A 22,064-nucleotide genomic window follows, 5' to 3' on the forward strand; every position below is an offset into this window, starting at 1 on the left:
AACAGCATGCATGCTTAGTATACATAATATGAAGTATGCATCAGCATGCATACCTAGCATGCAAACTAAGTAATGAAGCATAAATGAGCATGCATACTAATGATAAAATTAAATATGAAGTATGCATCAGCATGCATACTTAGAAATGAAGCACGGATGAGCATGCATACTTAGTAATGAAGCATGAATGAGCATGCATACTTAGTAATGAAGCATGAATGAGCATGCATACTACTGCTAAAATTAATTATGAAGAATTAAGTATGTATGTACGCATGCTTAGTATACATAATAAGAAGTATGCATCAGCATGCATACCTAGCATGCACACTTAGTAAAGAAGTGTGAATCAGCATGCAATATGAAACATTTTGAATCTGCCGCCATATTTCCTCCGCCCTCACCATGACAACAGCCACAAGCGAAAAAAACAGCGAAGTATTCATCAAAACATGTATCGCTGTTTGCTTCTGATTCACGCGTGGATGTTTATTGTATTTTGCTAAATGACTTAATAAAGGGTTAAAATATTTTAAACGTCTTTATTTTGCCGCTTCATCCCTTGGAATCTTAACTATTTAACGACAGATGTTGTCAAACAGTGACGCAATTTTGCTTTTCAGTTTGCGAATATAATTTTAAATTCGTGAGTTTTTAAATATGAGCTAAAATAGATGGTAATTAATCTGAATGCTGCGAAGAAAACCTGTTATTAATTATATTTTAAATTATTTATCCCTCCCACCCCCCTCTCTCAGTAGTGGTACATTCCTCAGTCACGCGGAGCGGGAGGCGGACCGAACCATTCCACCGGCGCCGAGGGGAGACACACATTCTCATGCACGTCTCCGTGTTCTTTCATTCATTGCGTGATAATATTTTTTAATTCGAGTGTTTTCCTTTTTGTTTTTAATTCTGAGTGTATACAGAGTGGTCTCTGAGTGATTAGATATGCAGAAGGGAGTGAAGGTGAGTTTGTATACACACAATATGCTTGTGTTAGCCCGCGCTAGCTTAACACGGCTATCATTTATTTACGTTACTTCGTGATAATAAGTCATATTATTGTTTAAAAGAGGCATGTTCATGACATAAGGCTAATTTTATTAATATAAGCGATGTGTGTGCCTGCCCAGTGTTCTGTTTGTTGTTTCTGTGTGTTGGTGGCACACACTGAGTGTTGTTTTTATTAATTAACCCTTTATTTCCTCAGATGAAGAGGAGCACTGATGAGTTTACTCCAGGGGACACAGTGTTTGCTAAGATGAAGGGTTATCCTTTCTGGCCTGCCAGGGTCCGTTTAAATACTGCAGATTTGATCACATACAGTCTTATATGTAAAAGAGGTAATTAATTAAAATCTGAGTGTATGTTGCTTTAAATGTCACACAGATTGGGGAAGGAAAAGCCCCCAGAAATAAGATCCCTATCTTCTTTTATGGAACACACTCGACGTGAGTAACTCTCTCTCTCTCTCTCTCTCTCTCTCTCTCTAACACACCCTCTCACACACACACACACACACACACACACACACAAACATATATTAAATAAAAGATGATTTAATGTGTGTTTAGCTTTGACTGTTTCAGAATGAGTGTATCATAACAGAGTAGTTTTTTTTTTTTAATGAAGTCTCTTTTGTTCATCAAGGGTGCATTTATGTGAACAAAAATACAGAAAAAACCTGTAAAATTGTGAAATATTATTAGAATGTAAAACAGCTGTTTTCTGTGTGAATCTCTGTTAAAGTGTAATTTATTTCTGTGATGTGCAGCTGTATTTTCAGCATCATTACTCCAGTCTTCAGTGTCACATGATCTTCAGAAATCAGAATAATATGATGATTTGTTACAGTTTTTGCTTCTTAATTTTTTTTTGGAATCTGTGATACTTTTTTCAGGATTCTTTGATTAATAAAAAGTTAAAAAGAACAACGTTTATTTAAAATATAAATCGTTTGTAACAATATACACTACCGTTCAAAAGTTTTGGGTAATTTTTTTCATTTATTTTTCTTTTTTTAAAGAAATGAATGCTTTTATTCAGCAAAAATGAAGATAATAAAGGCTTATATTGTCAGAAAAAATATCTCTATCTTGAATAAATGCTGTCCTTTTAAACTTTATTCATCAAAGAATCCTGAAAAAAGTATCACAGGTTCCAAAAAATTATATTTATATATCTGTTCTTTTAAACTTTATTCATCAAAGAATCCTGAAAAGAAGTATCACAGGTTCCAAAAAATTATATTTATATAAAAACTGTTTTCTCCAATTATATAATAGAATGATTTCTGAAGATCATGTGACACTGAAGACTGCAGTAATGATGCTGAAAAAAATCAGCGCTGCATGACAGAAATAAATTACAGTTTAAAGTATACACAATAGAAAACCATTTGTATGGTTGTTTTTTTATAAGTAATGTCGTCAAAACTAATAAGAATACTTATAGAATGGGTGTTTTATAAGAAATCACGTCAACACAACTAAGAAAACTAATTTTGAAAACTTACCAAACCCAAACTTTTGAACAGCAGTGTATTCACATTTATGCTGTGCACACATTAATAATTCACAGCTCCGGCGTTATTTTACTATCACTGAGATACTATCTTAAAGTTATTGTTTTTATACTTTCCATTTTCATTTTAACTGTAGTTTAAGTTCTAGTAATTTTGTGTGTTATTGTCACGTTTATTAATCTGTATACTTTTTAAATAATTTTTATATGTTTTAGTTATTTTAATACATCAAGTCAAACTACATAAAAATGAGAAATATTGCTTAAGCAACTAGCTGAAAAAAACAAGTTCTTTATGTTTCAGTTGATGTTTATTTTATTTCAAGTAACTAAAATATTTTTTCTTAATGATTTTAGTTTAGTTATAACTATAGTAACGTTTAGTTTTAGTTAACTATAATAATAATAATAATTCAAGATGATTGCATAAAATTTAATCTTACAAAATGCTTATAAGGCCACCTAGAGTTTGTGATTTTTGCATATGTGTTGTTAATTTGTTCCTACAATTTACAATTTATATTTATTCCTACAATTTATAGTGAATATTACTGTGAAAGTTATTGAAGAATCGCGATTAAAACATTCACAGGTTCCATGCACAAATTTGTGCATACACTTGCTTAGTGAGTGAGACCCCTTTAATTAAAAAAAGAACAGCATTTTCTTGTTTTTCCTAACAATATAAATGTCTTTATGAACAATTGTTTTTATTACATTGTAACTGTATGCATGTGTTTCCATGTAACAGAAACAAAAAGAATAAAACAAACTAAAAACTCTCTAGAACCTTAATTAATGTCATGTGTTTTATTAAAGGAAAGCATGAACTGATGAAATATATAACGTAAAGCAAGGCTTTTTTGATAATGCATTGACCAGATGCAAAAATGTTAATATATAATGCACACTGTTTCTTTTACTAACGCAGTGTTGTGTTTTGAACACAGTCTCCTTTTCTGCTCTTCCAGAACGTTTCTCTTCCCCAAAGACATCGTCCCCTACTGGCCAAACAAAGAGAAGTACGGCCGGCCAATCAAAAGGGGCGGGTTCGAGGAGGGCATGTGGGAGATCGAGAATGACCCGGGTGTGGGCCTCAGAGGTCAAAAGGTCAGTGTTTGTAATTAGTGTTTTTAGAGGTGTAACGGTACACCAAAAAAAGAGAAGTTTTTATCTTTTTACATCTGTGGCTTTGTCTTTAAAGGAATAGTTCACCCAAAAATGGAAATCCAGTTTGTGGGTGAGTTTGTTTCTTCATCAGGTTTGTAGAAATGTAGCATTGCATCAGTGTCTCAGCAATGGATGCTCTGCAGTGAATGGGTGCCGTCAGAATGAGAGTCCAAACAGCTGATAAAAACATCACAATAATCCACAAGTAATCCACAGCACTCCAGTCCATCAGTGAACATCTGGAGAAGACAAAAGATGAGACAAATCCAGCATTAAGATTTTTTAACTCAAATACATAGACTATAATCCATAATAACACTTCCTCCAGAAAAAGGGTCTGGTGTGAATCAGGAGAGAAATCTGCACAGATCAGGCAGCGTTTAAACAGCTCTTACTCAACTTTTTCACTGTAGGAAGAGTTATTATCTATTATGGACTCGTATTTCAGCCTGGACGTGATGATTTGAAGTTAAATATGATGGATTTGGTTCTTACAAACACACAGTTTTTCGCTTCATTAATTCGGTACACATGCATGCCGACCTGAAAGATCAGCACCAAAGATTTCTGGTACAAATACGTGTGCCGTTACACCCCCTGAGTGTCACAGTTTTGTGTTGTTGGCTGTTATAAAAACCCACTGGACCCTGAGTTTTGTGTTTTCTGACAGAAAGCAGCGCTAGTCAAACGACTGTCAGAGAGTCGACTGAAACTGAAAGACGCAGAAAATCAGATCGAAGCCAAAAAACAGACGGGATCCCGAACGGATTCAGCGCCGAACAGCGATTCGAGGGAAACTCTTGTGAAACCCAGCAAAACAAAGTCTGAATCCGTCGCTAAAACGAGGTCGACGCGTTCCAGAGATTCAGCGGTGAAGACCGTCACGCCAGAGGACAGACGGACGGATAAAGTCACGCCTGCGAGGAAGACGCTCGCGGCAGGAAGGAGGGTTTTACCGTCCAGGAAGATCATTTTAACCAGACGAGCATCAGCAGCAAAGACGCTCTCGGCTCGCAGGAAACACACGCTGAACAGAAAGATCCTTTCAACCGCCGAGAAACCCATAGACGCTCATAATCACAAGCAGGTTCGTGTGATGTGAGATTATCAACTCTTGACCTGGTTTATAGGGATGTAACGATCGATTAATCGATTCAAATATGTGACGATTCAAACCGGTTGAGATGCTAAACAATCGTGATTCAGTTAGGTGTAGGAGTTTATATAAATGTATGTCTGAGGAGAACTTACTGTCTTTAGAAAAGTTTAGATGCTATTTTTTTCTTTTCATCTTTGTGCCTGTATAAAGCATATTAAAGTTCATAAGTGCAGCGCTGCTTTGTTTACAGCGGTAACCAAGGAAACGCTTTAAGGTCCGTCTGCTGCAGTGTTCATAAGTGCTTTGTTTACAGCAGTAACCAAGGAAACGCTTTAAGCTCCGCCTGCTGCAGTGTTCATAAGTGCTTTGTTTACAGCGGTAACCAAGGAAACGCTTTAATGTCCGTCTGCTGCAGTGTTCGTAAGGTGTTTGTTTACAGCAGTAACCAAGGAAACGCTTTAAGCTACACTGCTGCAGTGTTCATAAGTGCTTTTGTTTACAGCGGTAACCAAGGAAACGCTTTAAGCTCCACCTGCTGCAGTGTTCATAAGTGCTTTGTTTACAGCGGTAACCAAGGAAACACTTTAATCCCCACCCACTACAGTGTTCGTAAGTGCCTTGTTTACAGCGGTAACCCAGGAAACGCTTTAAGCTCCACCCGCTGCAGTGTTCTTAAGTGCTTTGTTTACAGCGGTAACCAAAGGAAATGTTTTAATCCCCACCCGCTGCAGTGTTCTTAAGTGCTTTGTTTACAGCGGTAACCAAGGCAACGCTTTAAGCTCCACCTGCTGCAGTGTTCATAAGTGCTTTGTTTACAGCGGTAACCAAGGCAACGCTTTAAGCTCCGCCTGCTGCAGTGTTCATAAGTGTTTGTTTACAGCGGTAACCAAGGAAACGCTTTAAGCTCCACGTGCTGCAGTGTTCATAAGTGCTGTGTTTACAGCGGTAACCACGGAAACGCTTTAAAGCCCCACCCGCTGCAGTGTTCGTAAGTGCTTTGTTTACAGCGGTAACCACGGAAATGCTTTAAGCCCCACCCGCTGCAGTGTTCGTAAGTGCTTTGTTTACAGCGGTAACCAAGGAAACGCTTTAATCCCCACCCGCTGCGGTGTTCATAAGTGCTTCGTTTGCAGCGGTAACCAAGGAAACGCTTCAAGCTCCGCCTGCTGCAGTGTTCACAAGTGCTTCGTTTACAGGGGTAACCAAGGAAACGCTTCAAGCTCCGCCTGCTGCAGTGTTTATAAGTGCTTTGTTTACAGTGGTAACCAAGGAAACGCTTTAAGCTCCGCCTGCTGCAGTGTTCATAAGTGTTTGTTTACAGCGGTAACCAAGGAAACGCTTTAAGCTCCACCTGCTGGCAGAGAGTGAATCTGCGTCTCGTTCAGCTCGTCTGCCGTTTCTGTTTCATGCAGATATTTTTTATGTATAGTTTCACAAAACTGAAGTCAAACCATTCTGTTTCATAATTCTTCAATCTAATTTAGATTAAAAACTATGTGTGCAGCATCTTTGTTTGGATCATGATTAAAATGCAGTGGTTGCCTCTCATTTTAAATGGAAAGAGCACAGACAAAGCCTTATTTTGTTTATATGAAGAATAAGTGTTGCTTATTTATTTGATTTGGGGCTTGTTTTAAAATTTCATGTAGGTTTTGTTATTCACATTTACATTATATTTACATTTTGTCATTTAGCAGACGGTTTTATCCAAAGCGACTTACAAATGAAGACAACAGAAGCAACCAAAACCAACAAAAGAGCAATAATATGCAATATTAGTTTACTATTATAGAGTTATATTTCAATTTCACAAAGAAACGTGCAGCATTTTGTCCAAGCAATAATAAAAGGACACATTTAAATCAAAATCTAATTTTGTCGTGAATTGAATCGAATCGTGAGTTGAGCGAATCGTTACATCCCTGCAGGTTTACGTTGTAACATGAGTTGTAGATGTTGTTTTTTCTGTTGTAATCCTTCAGCCCTTGAGGGTCACGCGCTCCACTGCAGATCTGAGCCAGACACCAGACGAAATCCCTGCGACGCCGGTGACGGGGACCGCTCTGAAGAGGAAACGCTCGCTAACTGATTCTGATGTGAAGGAAGGTGTTCCTCTTCCTGTGACGAACAGCTCCAGCCCAGCAGGTCAGCTCAAGTCTTTTAATTGAGCGTTGACGTGAAATCTGTTTAATAGGCGTTAGGGATGCTCCGAATGTTAATGGCCTTAAACAATTAGTAAATAAACAGCAGAATGTTATGTTTTCTAACACATGCATGAATTGTCCAAAACGTGAGGAAAATCTGCGCTGAAACAGTGTTACTCGTCACATTTATATGAATTTTTATGTGACAATGTGATACATGCGACATACAGTATTCGTAATGAGAGTCATTTATAAATCTACTGTTGTCAACAAAAAGAAGAATTGAGGTCTTCCTGCGCATTTCCGCCGAAATAAGAGCTGAGAAGAAGCAAGAACTCCATCAACATTTATGTTAATATTGTCATTTTACTGTTGTTTTTTTAAAATAAAATAAAAAGACAATAATAATGGTAATAATAATTACAACAGCTTAATATGTTTATTATAACATTGACACATAGTGTTCAAATTGGGATCTGTAATATTTTAAAATAAGACTGTTCTGCTCAGCAAGGCTGCTTTTATTTGTACAGTAAAAATACGGTCTGATGGACAAAAAATATTATTTTATTAACTTATTAATTTTAAGTTAAATTGAGCTTTGTTGGTATGATGTCTGCTAGAATGTTATAAAAATGTACAGTGTTAAATATTTTTTAATTGTTCTTTTTTTTTTTTTTGTAAAAATACAAAACAGTAAAAAGCACATTCTGGCTATTTAATTTGTGCAATGGTGAAAATTTTTTGGCAAAATACATTTTACACTTCAAAAACCTTGTTTTTTTTTTTTATATACACATATGTTTTATCTTTTTCCCAAATCCGTTTTTTTTTTCTATTGTAATTTTTCTGGATTCCATTTTATTGGTTAAATCAAATTTTAATAATCAAAAAGCATGACCAATTAATTAAAATAAACATTTAAACTTATACAATTTAACAGCAATTTATTAAAAGTTTAACAAAAAATAGATATTTTTTCCTGGATTCCGTTTTAATGGTTAAATTTTAATAATTAAAAAGTATGTTTAATTAATTGTAATCATGAAACCTACAACTTAACAGCAATTTATCAAAATTTAACAAAAAACAATTTTTTCCCCCAAATTCTGTTTTATTTTTAGTTTAATAATTTTATCTATAATGGTTTAATTAAATTTTAATAATCAAAAACATGTCTAATCAATTGAATTGATTGTTGGAATTTTACTGTTAAACTTAAAACGGAAAAAATTGAGTGATATTCTTTTAAGACTGAAATATATATATATTTTTTTAAGTTTACATTTTAATAATTCCATTATATTTCCCATTTAATTTTTTTTAAATTCAGTTTTAATGGTTTAATTAAATTTGAATAATCAAAATGCATGTGTAATCAAATGTCAATCAATTTTAATTATATTTTCCCCAAATTCGTTTTTTTTAATTGTTTTATTACATTGTTTTACAGTAATAATTTATTTCTGCTGTAATTTCTCTAGATTAAACTGAACTTTTATTTTGGCGGTTTGCAGTGACGACGAGTAATATTGAGCAATAATATCATACTCACAAGTCCTGCTTGCTATATTTTCTGCTATATTACGAAGTGAAATACTTAAAGTTGTGATTTCAAAAGAGCTATAATTTATTTATTATTTACAGGCTCAAAGAGGAAGCGGTTCACAGAGGAACAAGAACCGAAGAAGAGCGAGGTCCAGAACATAAACACACAAGACAAGGACGAACAGAATAAACTCAAACAGATGAACAGTGACGTCCAGATTGTCTCTGAAAAGCAGGACGAGACAAAAGAGGAGAAGAAACCGAAAGATGAAGAGGTGAGAGCGGACGAGAGCGCTTCAGAGAGACGGAGGAGCAGCGGTCTGACGTCTGTCTGTGTCTCTGTGTGTCTCAGAGGAGCAGGATCCTGGCCGAGAAGAGGCAGAGCGTGCTGAGGTCGCTGCAGGGATTGGTGACGTCCACCAGAGGAAAGACTCCGAGCAGCGCCGAGGAGCCGAACGAAGAACCTGACCGCAGGAGCACGGAGTGAGTGACGTCAGGCAGCGTGGAGGAGGATGTAGAAACAGGGCTGTAGATCAGAGGGTTCGTCATCATATCAACAATCACACACCTCAGAAATATCTACGATACGATCCTGTAGTTTATGTGACCCTCGAGCACAAATATTGTCCTCCTAACAAACCATACATCAATGAAGAGGTGATTTATTCAGCTTTCAGATGATGCGTACATCTCAATTCCTTCATTAATCGTCAGAATAATCAAACCACACCAAACATAATCGTTAGTGACAGCCCTGATTGTAATATTTGTAATTGTTGTTGTTCTAGTTGTCATTAGTTATTGTTATTTGTGTTTATAGTTAGTTGTATTATCGTGATCGTAGCTGATGTTATTGTCAGGGTTGTAATGGGTATTGCTGTTATTATAGTTATTGTTATAGTTGGTTTTATTGTAATGTAAGTTATGATATTAGACTGTGTTGTAGTTTTCATCATTAACGGAGTGTGTTTCTACAGACAGCAGAACAACAACAACAACAACAACAACAGAGAGGAAGAGCTCAGAGGTGGGACACATCACACACAAACCACACTGAATCCCCACCGCGAGTGTGTGTGTGTGTGTGCGTGTGTGTGTAGATCTCTAACTGTGTGTGTGTGTGTAGGTGTGTGTTCCCCACCGCGTCCAGATCTCTAACTGTGTGTGTGTGTGTAGATCTCTAACTGTGTGTGTGTGTGGATCTCTAAACTGTGTGTGTGTGTGTGCGTGTGTGTGTAGATCTCTAACTGTGTGTGTGTGCGTGTGTGTGTAGATCTCTAACTGTGTGTGTGTGTGTGTGTGTAGATCTCTAACTGTGTGTGTGTGTGTAGATCTCTAACTGTGTGTGTGTGTGGATCTCTAACTGTGTGTGTGTGTGTGTGTGTGTGTGTGTGTGTGTGTGTGTGTAGATCTCTAACTGTGTGTGTGTGTGTGTGTGTGTGTGTAGATGATCTAACTGTGTGTGTGTGTGTGTGTGTGTAGATTTCTAACTGTGTGTGTGTGTGTAGATCTCTAACTGTGTGTGTGTGTGGATCTCTAACTGTGTGTGTGTGTGTGTGTGTGTGTGTGTGTGTGTGTGTGTGTGTGTGTGTTTCAGCTCATTCTCTGTCCGTCACAGACTCATTACTCTACCGGCTTCATGGTGACATCAGGATCTCAATGACGCTCAAAAATCCAGTATGAACCTGCTTAATTTAATTATTTAATTATTTAATTTAATTAATTATATATATATATATATATATATATATATATATATATATATACACTACCAGTCAAAAGTTTTTGAGATTTTTAATGTTTTTTTTTTTAAAGTAGTCTCTTCTGCTCACCAAGGGCTGCATTTATTTGATCAGAAATACAGCAAAAACAGTAAAATTGTGAATGAAATATTATTACTATTTAAAAACTGTTGTTTTTCTATGTGTATATCTGTTAAACTGTAATTTATTTCTGTGATGTGCGGCTGTATTTTCAGCATCATTACTCCAGTCTTCAGTGTCACATGATCTTCAGAAATCATTCTAATATGATGATTTACTGCTCAAGAAACACTTATAATAATAATAATAATAATAATAATAATAATGATAATAATAATGTAACAATATACATTCAAAAGCTTGAAGTCAGTATAATTTTTATTTATTGTTTTGGGAAAATAAATTCTAGAAATGAATACTTTTATTGAGCAAGGATGCTTTAAATTGATCAAAAATTGATGATAAAGACATTAATAATGTTACAAAAATATTTCTATTTCAGATAAATGCTGTTCTTCTGAACTTTCTATTCATCAAAGAAATTTTCAAAAATTTTTACTCAACTCTGTTCAACATTGATAATAATCAGAAATGTTTCTTGAGCAGCAAATCATCATATTATTATGATTTCTGAAGATCATGTGACACTGAAGACTGGAGTAATGATGCTGAAAATACAGCTGCACATCACAGAAATAAATTACAGTTTAACAGAGATTCACACAGAAAACACAGCTGCTTTACAAGTAGAATAATATTTCACTGTTTTTGCTGTATTTCTGATCAAATAAATGCAAGCTTGATGAGCAGAAGAGACTTCTTTTAAAAACATTAAAACTTTTACTGTTCCAAAGTGTTTGACTGGTGGTGTATATATACATATATATTAATATTATGTACAGTAGAGCTGCTCCCTGACCTCGCAGTGATTATTGATCAGTGTGTGTCTCTCTCAGGATGTCAGTAAGTGTTTATCGGCTCTGGATGAGTTGAGCACCGTCCCGGTCTCGTCTCGAAACATTCAGAACCACAGCGAGCTCATCGACACGCTCAGAAAGGTACACGTGTGTGAAGATACGCACTGCTGCAAAGAAGAATAGAGTTCAGTCTCACGTGTGTGTGTGTGTGTGTGTGTGTGTGTGTGTGTGTGTGTGGTCAGATGCGCTGGTTTCGTGGCAGCGAGGCGATCATGTTTAAAGCCTCCATGTTGTATCATCGCTTTAAAAACATCTACCTCATCGGAGACACCGAGGAGACTCGGAGTCAGGAGTTCATCGAGGAGAGCGAGACGGAGGCCGGAGCAGGTGACACACACTCAGAGCGCCGCACGGCCCTCTGGGATACTGTGATTGCTCAGTAACTGAGCGCTGACTTCCTGCTCACAGAATCCAACCATTCACACTCTAATAATCATCTCTTGTGTACAGTTTGCCATCTTCACTTCCGTTTTAATTTATTATTATTATAGTGTTACACTGTGTATCTGGGTTACAGCTAAACTTATTAAAAACATTATCGTTAATTGAAATAAAGATGACGTAAAGTAAGCGAAGATGTAGAGATGTTGCCTTGGAAGCACTAAAATTAAAAACTAATTAAAATGACTAAAGCACACAGCAAAATTACTAAAACATAAAAGCAAACCTGAAAATATAAAAATAAAAGCTTCTTCAAGATATTAATAAACGCTATTACTATCATATAAATAATACTTAAATAACATGTATGTATGCTAACAACTATTTTGTTGTTTTTATCAGTTATTGCTTTTATTTTTGTCTGTAATTTCTTTTTTAACTATGTTAGTACATCTAGTTGTGGTCTAGAATTTTTTTTAATATACATTTAATTATTAAAGTAATTTTTTTATGGTTTTAGTTAACTATACCAATCCTGCTATGTTCTTTAAAAATAATAGTTTTTGATAACAAAAAAAAAAAAATAATAATAATTCTATATATTTTTCTATATATTTTTAATGGTTTTTTTATTATTAAATTTGATTATTTTAATATAATTAATTTATATTCTTCATGGATTATTTCAGTTAGTGGAGTTAAAGCCGTCGGTCTGACGAACGTCTGTCAAGAGACCCGAGATACCAAACCACTGAACACGTGCCTCACGGGTGTGACATCATCATGACATCACAGCGAGCCTCGCTGCCTGCCGTCTCAACCTCACGTTACAGGAATACTTCACCCTCGGGCCAGGAACTTGTCGGATCCTGTGCAGTAAATGGGTGCCACTTCCACCGGCGGAGGCGTTATTATAGATTATGGACTCGTATTTTAGTTAAAGGGACAGTTCACCCAAAAATGAAAATTACCCCATGATTAACTCACCCTCAAGGCATCCTAGGTGTGTATGACTTTCTTCTTTCAGATGAATACACGCAGAGTTATATTTAAAAACATCCTGGTTCTTCCAAGCTTTATAATGGCAGTGAATGGGTGTTATTTTGCAATAGTCCAAAAGAAATGCAATAAAGCGCATCCATCCATCATTAAAAGTGGACACCCATTCACTACCATTATAAAGCTTGGAAGAGCCAGGATGTTTTTAAATATAACTCTGCGTGTATTCGTCTGAAAGAAGAAAGTCATACACAGCTAGGATGCATTGAGGGTGAGTTAATCATGGAGTAATTTTCATTTTTGGGTGAACTGTCCCTTTAAAAACGTCTTGATGGATTTGATCTTTTGTCTTCTCCAGATGTTCACTGATGGACTGGAGTGCTGTGGATTACTTGTGGATTATTGTGATGTTTTTATCAGCTGTTTGGACTCTCATTCTGACGGCACCCATTCACTGCAGAGCATCCATTGCTGAGACACTGATGCAATGCTACATTTCTACAAACCTGATGAAGACACACACTCATCCTGATCTTGGGTATTTTCAGCAGTCGTTCACTTCTGGTTGAATGATTCCTTTAAGAACCGGTTTTCAGATGTTGCTTGTTCTTCTGAGTATATAGTCATGTGACTCAGCGGAAGCTGAGGGTCTGATCTCTGCTCTGTTTTCAGCGCGGACGGAAGCGGACGCGAGGAAACCGCCAGAGTTCACGTCCCATTTTTAATCAATGTTGTGTTGTTATTCTGGAATCGTGCTTTTTTTTTTATCCGCCGTCGGACAGAGTTTTATGCAGTTATTTATTCCCGCTGATGAGAAGAGCGTTTCCTCGTGAGGATTGAGTGTAAACCACAGCGTTTCAGCAGCTCTTCTGGGATCTTTACAGTCGGGTTATAGATGAATCCCAATGCCTTGGCGTCAGTGTTTTTGTTTTTTGATACAGGAAGAGAAAGAGAGACACTAATATAGGTGATGTTTCTCCTCTCCGGTGTGGATATTACAGTGAATATGCATTAAAACGGATCTTCAGTACTCTTTGGTGCTCGTGTTGTGATTTCGTCTGATTGTTGTGTTCAGTTGTTACTGCATCACAATGACATGTACTTGATCTTTCATTTCCAATGTGATGAAAATAAATAATATACAAAATAAAAAATGTTTCTCGAGCAGCAGATCAGTATATTAGAATGATTTCTGAAGATCATGTGACACTGAAGACTGGAGTAATGATGCTGAAAATACAGCTGCGCATCACAGAAATAAATTACATTTTTAAATGTATTCAAATAGAAAGCAGTTGCTTTAAATAGTAAAAATATTTCACATTTTTACTGCTTTTGCTGTATTTCTGATTAAATAAATGCAGGCTTGGTGTTTTATTAAAAACAATAAAACCGTACTGTTCGAAAACTTTTGACTGGTAGTGTATTTTAATGGATCGAGACAGAATATCAACCAAAAAGACCAGAAAAAAACACTGTATATACAGGTTATAAATTGATTTGCATTTCAGTGAGTCAAATAAGTATTTGATAGAAGATTTAACAGTACATGACCTCGTTCATCTGCCCCTCGGTGTGAAGTCGTCCTGTACCCTTAGCAGAAAAACATCCGACAGTTGATCGAGTTTGTAGATTAATTGTCTATATTTGTAATAGTTTGACTGGAGTTCAGTTGCTGACAGTTCAGAGGAAACCAGCTGAAAGCATCCAGTCTCTCAAACCATTGAAGATAATGTTCAATTTATCAGTATAGTAATAAACTAGTGCTGTCAAATGATTAATCGTGATTAATCGCATCCAAAATAAGTTTTTGTTTACAAAATATGTGTGTACTGTGTATATTTATTATGTATATATAAACACACACACATGCATATATTTAAGAAAAATATGTTATGTTTATGTATTAAATATAGGATTTATATTAATATAAATATATACATGTAAATGTTTAAAAAATGTATGCTGTATGTGTGTGTCCTTATATATACGTAATAAATATACACAGTACACACACATATTTTTGTGATATATATTATTATGTAAACAAAAACTTAATTTGGATGTGATTAATCGCGATTAATCGTTTGGCATCACTAATATATTTATATATATTATATATAAATTAATATTTTATATATAAACAAAACATATTCTTAAATATATACATGCATGTGTGTGCATTTATATAAATAAATATACACAGTACACAAACATATTATTGTGATATATATATTATTATGTAAACAAAAACTTAATTTGGATGTGATTAATCGCGATTAATCGTTTGGAATCACTTATATATTTATATATATTATATATAAATTAATATTTTATATATAAACAAAACATATTCTTAAATATATACATGCATGTGTGTGCATTTATATAAATACATAATAAATATACACAGTACACACACATATTATGTAAGCAAAAACTTTTATTTTGGATGCGATTAATCGTTTGACAGCACTATAAAAATAGTTGACAACTATCCCAACATTTCTGCACGTATGATAGACTTTTAGTTTCATATCATCTAAAGTTTTTCGCTGTTGTAGCCAACATACTCATGATTTAATAAAGAGAGCTTTTTATGTTGTCCTTAGCCTCTCTGCTAAATTCTACACTGAGTTTAAGAATCCTACTACAGTGAATCTCGAGCTCATGAATAATAATTACGTAACGGGCGCCATGTCGGCTGGCCAATAAGCGAAGCCTGCTGTGTACGAGGCGTGGCTTATGAATATTAACCAGGATATGTGTCGGGAAGGTTACTAAGCAAAGTCAGTAGGACTCGATTAATATTCATGAGCTCGTGATTCTGCCTCCGGTTCACAAAAACCGTCGCGTGAAACAAAACTAGGGTATTATTTATCACTTTTATTAAATAGAATGTTTATAAATATTATCACTCTTGTTTCTGATCGCAAAGCGCGTGCGTGACGCGTCGGTGGGCGTGTCCGGTAAGCCAAACGTCACACATCCGACCGTACCGAGAGGCTGAACCGAGTCCGCCGCCGAGGGACCGCCTTCAGCTGCAAGCGCACAATGCGGAGAGATCCCGGACGGATCCAGATGTGTTACTGTTAATGTGAGCAAGCATTCCGCGCCGAACTCAGGGAATCAAGCGCCATGGCTCATGTCGGTAACGGAGCGGACGGCGCGGAACCGGAGGAGGTGAGTGTCAAATACCTGACCGCAAACACCGGCCGGTGTCCAAACGCGGTGAGCTCCGAACCAGACAGCGTTACTTGCAGTCGAGGTCACGATTCTGATGAACGCGCTATTTAGGGAACTCATTAGGTGTTAAGACGCTGTCGCACTACATAGGGCTCTTTTCGTCTCGGACGCGGAAGTCACTGTGTGTTTGTCTAGATTTCTTCATGAGACTCGTCAGTCACAGTGATTCAGTTACATATTGACTCGGTGTCAAAAACAAACGCGCGTATTGTGTTCAGGTAAACTTCATTTGCATAATTATGCAACGGCTGTGACGTCATGAATGCTAAGCACAATGGCCAAAAGTGCTGCGTCAGAATCTACATGACTACTGCAGAGAATGGCATGGTATGGTCACTATAATAACTGGTGCTTTCATGCTGGATGTTTATGGCAATGCTATAGCTGCCATCATAATTAAAGTTTCAATCTCATAGTCATGGCAATACAGTAGTTACCATCATATCTACTGTATCCATGGTAAAAGTTCATGGCAATACCATGGTTGCTATCATAACTGGTGTTTCCATGGTCTGTTGTTGTTATGGCAATACCATGGTTGCTATCATAACTGGTGTTTCCATGGTCTGTTGTTGTTATGGCAATACCATGGTTACCATCATGACTGGTGTTTCCATGGTAAAAGTTCATGGCAATACCATGGTTACCATCATAACTGGTATTTCCATGGTCTGTTGTTATGGCAATACCATGGTTACCATCATAACTGGTATTTTCATGGTCTGTTGTTATGGCAGTACAATGGTTACCATCATGACTGGTGTCTCCATGGTAAAAGTTCATGGCAATACCATGGTTACCATCATGACTGGTGTTTCCATGGTCTGTTTTTGTTATGGCAATACCATGGTTACCATCATAACTGGTATTTCCATAGTCTGTTGTTATGGCAATACCATGGTTACCATCATGACTTGAGTTTCCATGGTAAAAGTTCTTGGCAATACCATGTTTACCATCATAACTGGTATTTTCATGGTCTGTTGTTATGGCAGTACAATGGTTACCATCATGGACTGGTGTCTCCATGGTAAAAGTTCATGGCAATACCATGGTTACCATCATGACTGGTGTTTCTATAGTCTGTTGTTATGGCAATACCATGGTTACCATCATGACTGGTGTTTCCATGGTCTGTTTTTTTGTTATGGCAATACCATGGTTACCATCATAACTGGTATTTCCATGGTCTGTTGTTATGGCAATACCATGGTTACCATCATGACTGGTGTTTCCATGGTAAAAGTTCTTGGCAATACCCATGGTTACCATCATAACTGGTATTTCCATAGTCTGTTGTTATGGCAATACCATGGTTACCATCATGACTTGAGTTTTCCATGGTCTGTTGTTATGGCAGTACAATGGTTACCATCATGACTGGTGTCTCCATGGTAAAAGTTCATGGCAATACCATGGTTACCATCATGACTGGTGTTTTCCATGGTCTGTTGTTATGGCAGTACAAATGGTTACCATCATGACTGGTGTCTCCATGGTAAAAGTTCATGGGCAATACCATGGTTACCATCATAACTGGTATTTCCATAGTCTGTTGTTATGGCAATACCATGGTTACCATCATGACTTGAGTTTCCATGGTAAAAGTTCATGGCAATACCATGTTTACCATCATAACTGGTATTTTCATGGTCTGTTGTTATGGCAATACCATGGTTACCATCATGACTTGAGTTTCCATGGTAAAAGTTCATGGCAATACCATGGTTACCATCATAACTGGTATTTCCATAGTCTGTTGTTATGGCAATACCATGGTTACCATCATGACTTGAGTTTCCATGGTAAAAGTTCTTGGCAATACCATGTTTACCATCATAACTGGTATTTTCATGGTCTGTTGTTATGGCAGTACAATGGTTACCATCATGACTGGTGTCTCCATGGTAAAAGTTCATGGCAATACCATGGTTACCATCATGACTGGTGTTTCTGTAGTCTGTTGTTATGGCAATACCATGGTTACCATCATGACTGGTGTTTCCATGGTCTGTTTTTGTTATGGCAATACCATGGTTACCATCATAACTGGTATTTCCATAGTCTGTTGTTATGGCAATACCATGGTTACCATCATGACTGGTGTTTCCATGGTAAAAGTTCTTGGCAATACCATGGTTACCATCATAACTGGTATTTCCATAGTCTGTTGTTATGGCAATACCATGGTTACCATCATGACTTGAGTTTCCATGGTCTGTTGTTATGGCAGTACAATGGTTACCATCATGACTGGTGTCTCCATGGTAAAAGTTCATGGCAATACCATGGTTACCATCATGACTTGTGTTTCCATGGTCTGTTGTTGTTATGGCAATACCATGGTTACCATCATGACTGGTGTTTCCATGGTAAAAGTTCATGGCAATACCATGGTTACCATCATGACTGGTGTTTCCATGGTCTGTTTTTGTTATGGCAATACCATGGTTACCATCATAACTGGTATTTCCATGGTCTGTTGTTATGGCAATACCATGGTTACCATCATGACTTGAGTTTCCATGGTAAAAGTTCTTGGCAATACCATGTTTACCATCATAACTGGTATTTCCATGGTCTGTTTTTGTTATGGCAATACCATGGTTACCATCATAACTGGTATTTCCATGGTCTGTTGTTATGGCAATACCATGGTTACCATCATGACTTGAGTTTCCATGGTAAAAGTTCTTGGCAATACCATGTTTACCATCATAACTGGTATTTTCCATAGTCTGTTGTTATGGCAATACCATGGTTACCATCATGACTGGTGTTTCCATGGTAAAAGTTCTTGGCAATACCATGGTTACCATCATAACTGGTATTTCCATAGTCTGTTGTTATGGCAATACCATGGTTACCATCATGACTTGAGTTTCCATGGTAAAAGTTCATGGCAATACCATGGTTACCATCATAACTGGTATTTCTGTAGTCTGTTGTTATGGCAATACCATGGTTACCATCATGACTGGTGTTTCCATGGTAAAAGTTCTTGGCAATACCATGGTTACCATCATAACTGGTATTTCTGTAGTCTGTTGTTATGGCAATACCATGGTTACCATCATTACTGGTGTTTCCATGGTAAAAGTTCTTGGCAATACCATGGTTACCATCATAACTGGTATTTCTATAGTCTGTTGTTATGGCAATACCATGGTTACCATCATGACTGGTGTTTCCATGGTAAAAGTTCTTGGCAATACCATGTTTACCATCATAACTGGTATTTCCATAGTCTGTTGTTATGGCAATACCATGGTTACCATCATGACTTGAGTTTCCATGGTAAAAGTTCATGGCAATACCATGGTTACCATCATGACTGGTGTTTCCATGGTCTGTTGTTATGGCAGTACCATGGTAACTATCATATCTAGTGTTTCCATGGTAAAAAGCCATAGCAATACCATGGTTACCATCATAACTACTGTTGTTATGGTAATTTTAATAACAGTAAAAATCTAATATAACACGTAGCACGTCATTTCTTATCTAATACTGTCATCTGACAGAAATATTTCCATGCCAACCAGGTGCTTCAGCCTGCCTTTGTAAATTAGTATCCACTTATCCTGAAACACACACACACACACACACACACACACACACACACACTCATAATGACAACACTGTGTGTTTAAGATCATCCGATGAAAGGCTTTTAAAGCGTGTGTGTGTGACTCTCAGCACTGTATGATGTTTATTTATTGATAAACACCCGAGGCACTGAGTGTGTGTGTGTGTGTGTGTGTGTGTGTGTGTGTGTGTGCGCGCACAGCAGATCCAGTTACTCTCACTGACCTTGTGCTTTTTCCACTGCAGATAGTCTGTTGTTGATCGGACACAGATATTACTGCGTGTTCACTGAGGACAGTGTGTGTGTGTGTGTGTGTGTGTGTGTGTGTGTGTGTGTGTGTGTGTGTGTGTGTGTGTGTGTGTGTGTTTGAGCCATTGATCTGTAGCCTAATGTGTGTAATCCATTAATGCTATTACAACATCAAACACACACACACACACACACACACACACACACACACACACGTTCATTTGTATGTTGAGCTGTTAAATGCGACTAAGAGCATTTCTGCATTTCATAAAACAGACCCACAGACCATAAACTCACTCCTCGTGACGCTAGTCAGCTGTTCTACAAATCACTCATCTGAAATGCTTCTATAAGTGCTTCTGATATTCCAGCAGATGTTTCTCAGTGTCTGATTGTTCTTTAACACTCTTACTTTTGTCCTGTCTGTGGCATCACAATTTCACGATTCAATCCGATATTAATTAGCTCAGGGAACATCGTATTTTCTTCTCAACTGAAGATGTGAACTGTAAGGGAACCCTGCCACTCGGTGAATTAATACTTTAATATTAAAAGTCCAAGCTATTAAATTAAATTAATGTTTATTTTTAGATATTATAATTAACACTCAAAACTGACATTTAAGAGTTTTTGTGTTTGTTTTTATAATTATGTTTCTGCTCCAGTTCATGACTGAAATGTAGAAATTAAATGTAGAAATTCAAACGTTAAATAAAAATCATTAACAGATTAATTAAAAATATAATGAATATGCTGTTAAATGCTTGAGTTTATGGACATCCTGTCTGCATTATTTTAGTATCATTGATTCTATTATAGGTTTTGTTGATATTTTGAATTAGACTTTTGTTGGGATATTTTCTGTTTCAACTTTAATTTTAGCTCAAATTTTGTTTTGTCATTTTTTTTAAATATGTCTGTAGTTTTTATTCATATTGATTGCAGTTTTAGTTACTGTACAGTTACACACACACACTCACACACACACACACACACACACACACACACACACACACACACACACACACACACACACACACACACACACACAGAGCCCTGCTAAAGACACACACCACAATGTCTATAAGACTTTAAAGAGTTTGAAAGGGAAAACTGGTTTAACAGCATTCCAGTGAAAGTCTGATTGTCTGTTTGCAGGTATATTCTTGTTTTCTCACAAGTAAAGTGTGTGTGTTTGTGTGTGTGTGTGTGTGTGTGTGTGTGTGTGTGTGTGTGTGTGTGTGACTCCCAGCTAGAAAATCAAAACATTATGAAGATCTTAGAAGCAGTTTTTGTGAGATTAAGTCATCGTAGGTCAGTGCATCATTTGTTTTTTTTTGTTTTTTAAGTGCTGCTGTATCCTTTGCAGTTCGACAGACGTAGTGAAATATTAACGGCGGTAGCACACTCTTTCCACGAGTCCTGGTGCATTATCAAGCTCCCCATGCATTTAAACTTTTCTGGACATTTCTGTATTGAAAGCTGTTGGATTTGTTCTTTAACTTCAGCCACAAGTGATTCATAGAGGAATCTCTGTAAAAGTTCACTCATAATCAGCAGTGGTTAGAATTAAAAAGCATTATGTAAATTAAATGGTTGAGGCCAAAAACTAAATAAACTAACCGACCGATATGGGTTTTTTGGGGGCCAATGCTGATACCGATATTAGGGAGTAAAAAAGGCCGATACCGATATATCGGCCGATATTTTTTATGTGTTGGCTATATTATAGTACATTACCCACTGTGTCTGTCATTTGCTGTTCCCGCCACACTATACATCAACACATTTTTTGTGATGATAACTCAAATGTGGTGAAATGTGATGTGACAAACATAGGCCTGTGTAGTGGAGGCAGTGTATTTAACAATTAAACAATGAACTTTATTAGGTGCACCTTTGCTAGAACCGGGTTGGAGCCCTTTTGTCTTCAGAACTGCGTTAATTCTTCGTGGCATAGATTCAACAAGGTGTTAGAAACATTCCTCAGAGATTCTGGCCCATATTGACATGATAGCATCACTCAGTTGCTGCAGATTTGTCGGCTGCACATCCATGATGCGAATCTCCCGTTCCAGCACATCCCAAAGCTGCTCTATTGGACTGAGATCTGGTGACTGTGGAGGACATTTGAGTAAAGTGAACTCATTATCATGTTCAAGAAACCAGTCTGAGATGATCTGAGCTTTGTGACATGATGTAGTATCCTGCTGGAAGTAGCCATCAGAAGATGGGTGCACTGTAGGTCATAAAGGGATGGACATGGTCAGCAACAATACTCAGGTAGGCTGTGGTGTTTAAACCATGCTCAGTTGGTACTAAGGGGCCCAAAGTGTGCCAAGAAAATATCCCCCACACCATTACACCAGCAGC

At 36.9% G+C, this 22,064-nt stretch overlaps 2 protein-coding genes and 1 long non-coding RNA gene across 9 annotated transcripts in view; all 3 read left to right on the forward strand.

Annotated features, from left to right (window-relative positions):
• Positions 1-775: 775 nt before the first annotated feature.
• LOC109066175 (PC4 and SFRS1-interacting protein-like) lies at positions 776-12,606 on the forward strand. Of its 7 annotated transcripts, none has more exons than XM_042713869.1 (13): positions 782-969; positions 1,214-1,294; positions 1,393-1,454; positions 3,477-3,636; positions 4,367-4,783; positions 6,778-6,940; positions 8,587-8,762; positions 8,840-8,970; positions 9,465-9,514; positions 10,085-10,164; positions 11,207-11,308; positions 11,410-11,554; positions 12,298-12,606. In XM_042713869.1, the coding sequence occupies exons 1-13, from the start codon at positions 952-954 to the stop codon at positions 12,393-12,395; spliced, it is 1,683 nt and encodes a 560-aa protein (XP_042569803.1). In that variant the 5' UTR covers positions 782-951; the 3' UTR covers positions 12,396-12,606. The 7 variants fall into 7 exon arrangements, 6 of the variants coding, with proteins under 6 accessions (XP_042569806.1, XP_042569804.1, XP_042569805.1 ...); XM_019083183.2 differs by having other exon boundaries at positions 784-969; positions 3,498-3,636; XM_042713872.1 differs by lacking the exon at positions 4,367-4,783 and having other exon boundaries at positions 776-969.
• A 478-nt stretch (positions 12,607-13,084) lies between these two features.
• On the forward strand, positions 13,085-13,637 carry LOC122135189. Its single transcript, XR_006153397.1, has 2 exons — positions 13,085-13,145; positions 13,280-13,637. It is a non-coding gene; the product is annotated as an uncharacterized LOC122135189 (long non-coding RNA).
• Positions 13,638-15,446: 1,809 nt separating this feature from the next.
• LOC109061385 (tetratricopeptide repeat protein 39B) overlaps positions 15,447-22,064 on the forward strand; it is a 20,578-nt gene continuing 13,960 nt past the window's right edge. The window contains exon 1 of the mRNA XM_042713863.1: positions 15,447-15,790. Within this exon, the coding sequence (XP_042569797.1) occupies positions 15,746-15,790 (45 nt within the window). The 5' untranslated portion in view covers positions 15,447-15,745. The remainder of the gene's footprint in view (positions 15,791-22,064) is intronic.

This window comes from Cyprinus carpio, chromosome A23, assembly GCF_018340385.1.
Source record: "Cyprinus carpio isolate SPL01 chromosome A23, ASM1834038v1, whole genome shotgun sequence".
In the NCBI taxonomy this organism is placed as follows: domain Eukaryota; kingdom Metazoa; phylum Chordata; class Actinopteri; order Cypriniformes; family Cyprinidae; genus Cyprinus; species Cyprinus carpio.

Bases quoted from the DNA above. Each gene is read 5' to 3' on its own strand.
- LOC109066175 (XM_042713869.1), top strand. The intron at 3,637-4,366 runs GTCAGTGTTTGT...GTTTTCTGACAG, and splicing joins TGGGCCTCAGAGGTCAAAAG to AAAGCAGCGCTAGTCAAACG. The intron at 4,784-6,777 runs GTTCGTGTGATG...GTAATCCTTCAG, and splicing joins ACGCTCATAATCACAAGCAG to CCCTTGAGGGTCACGCGCTC.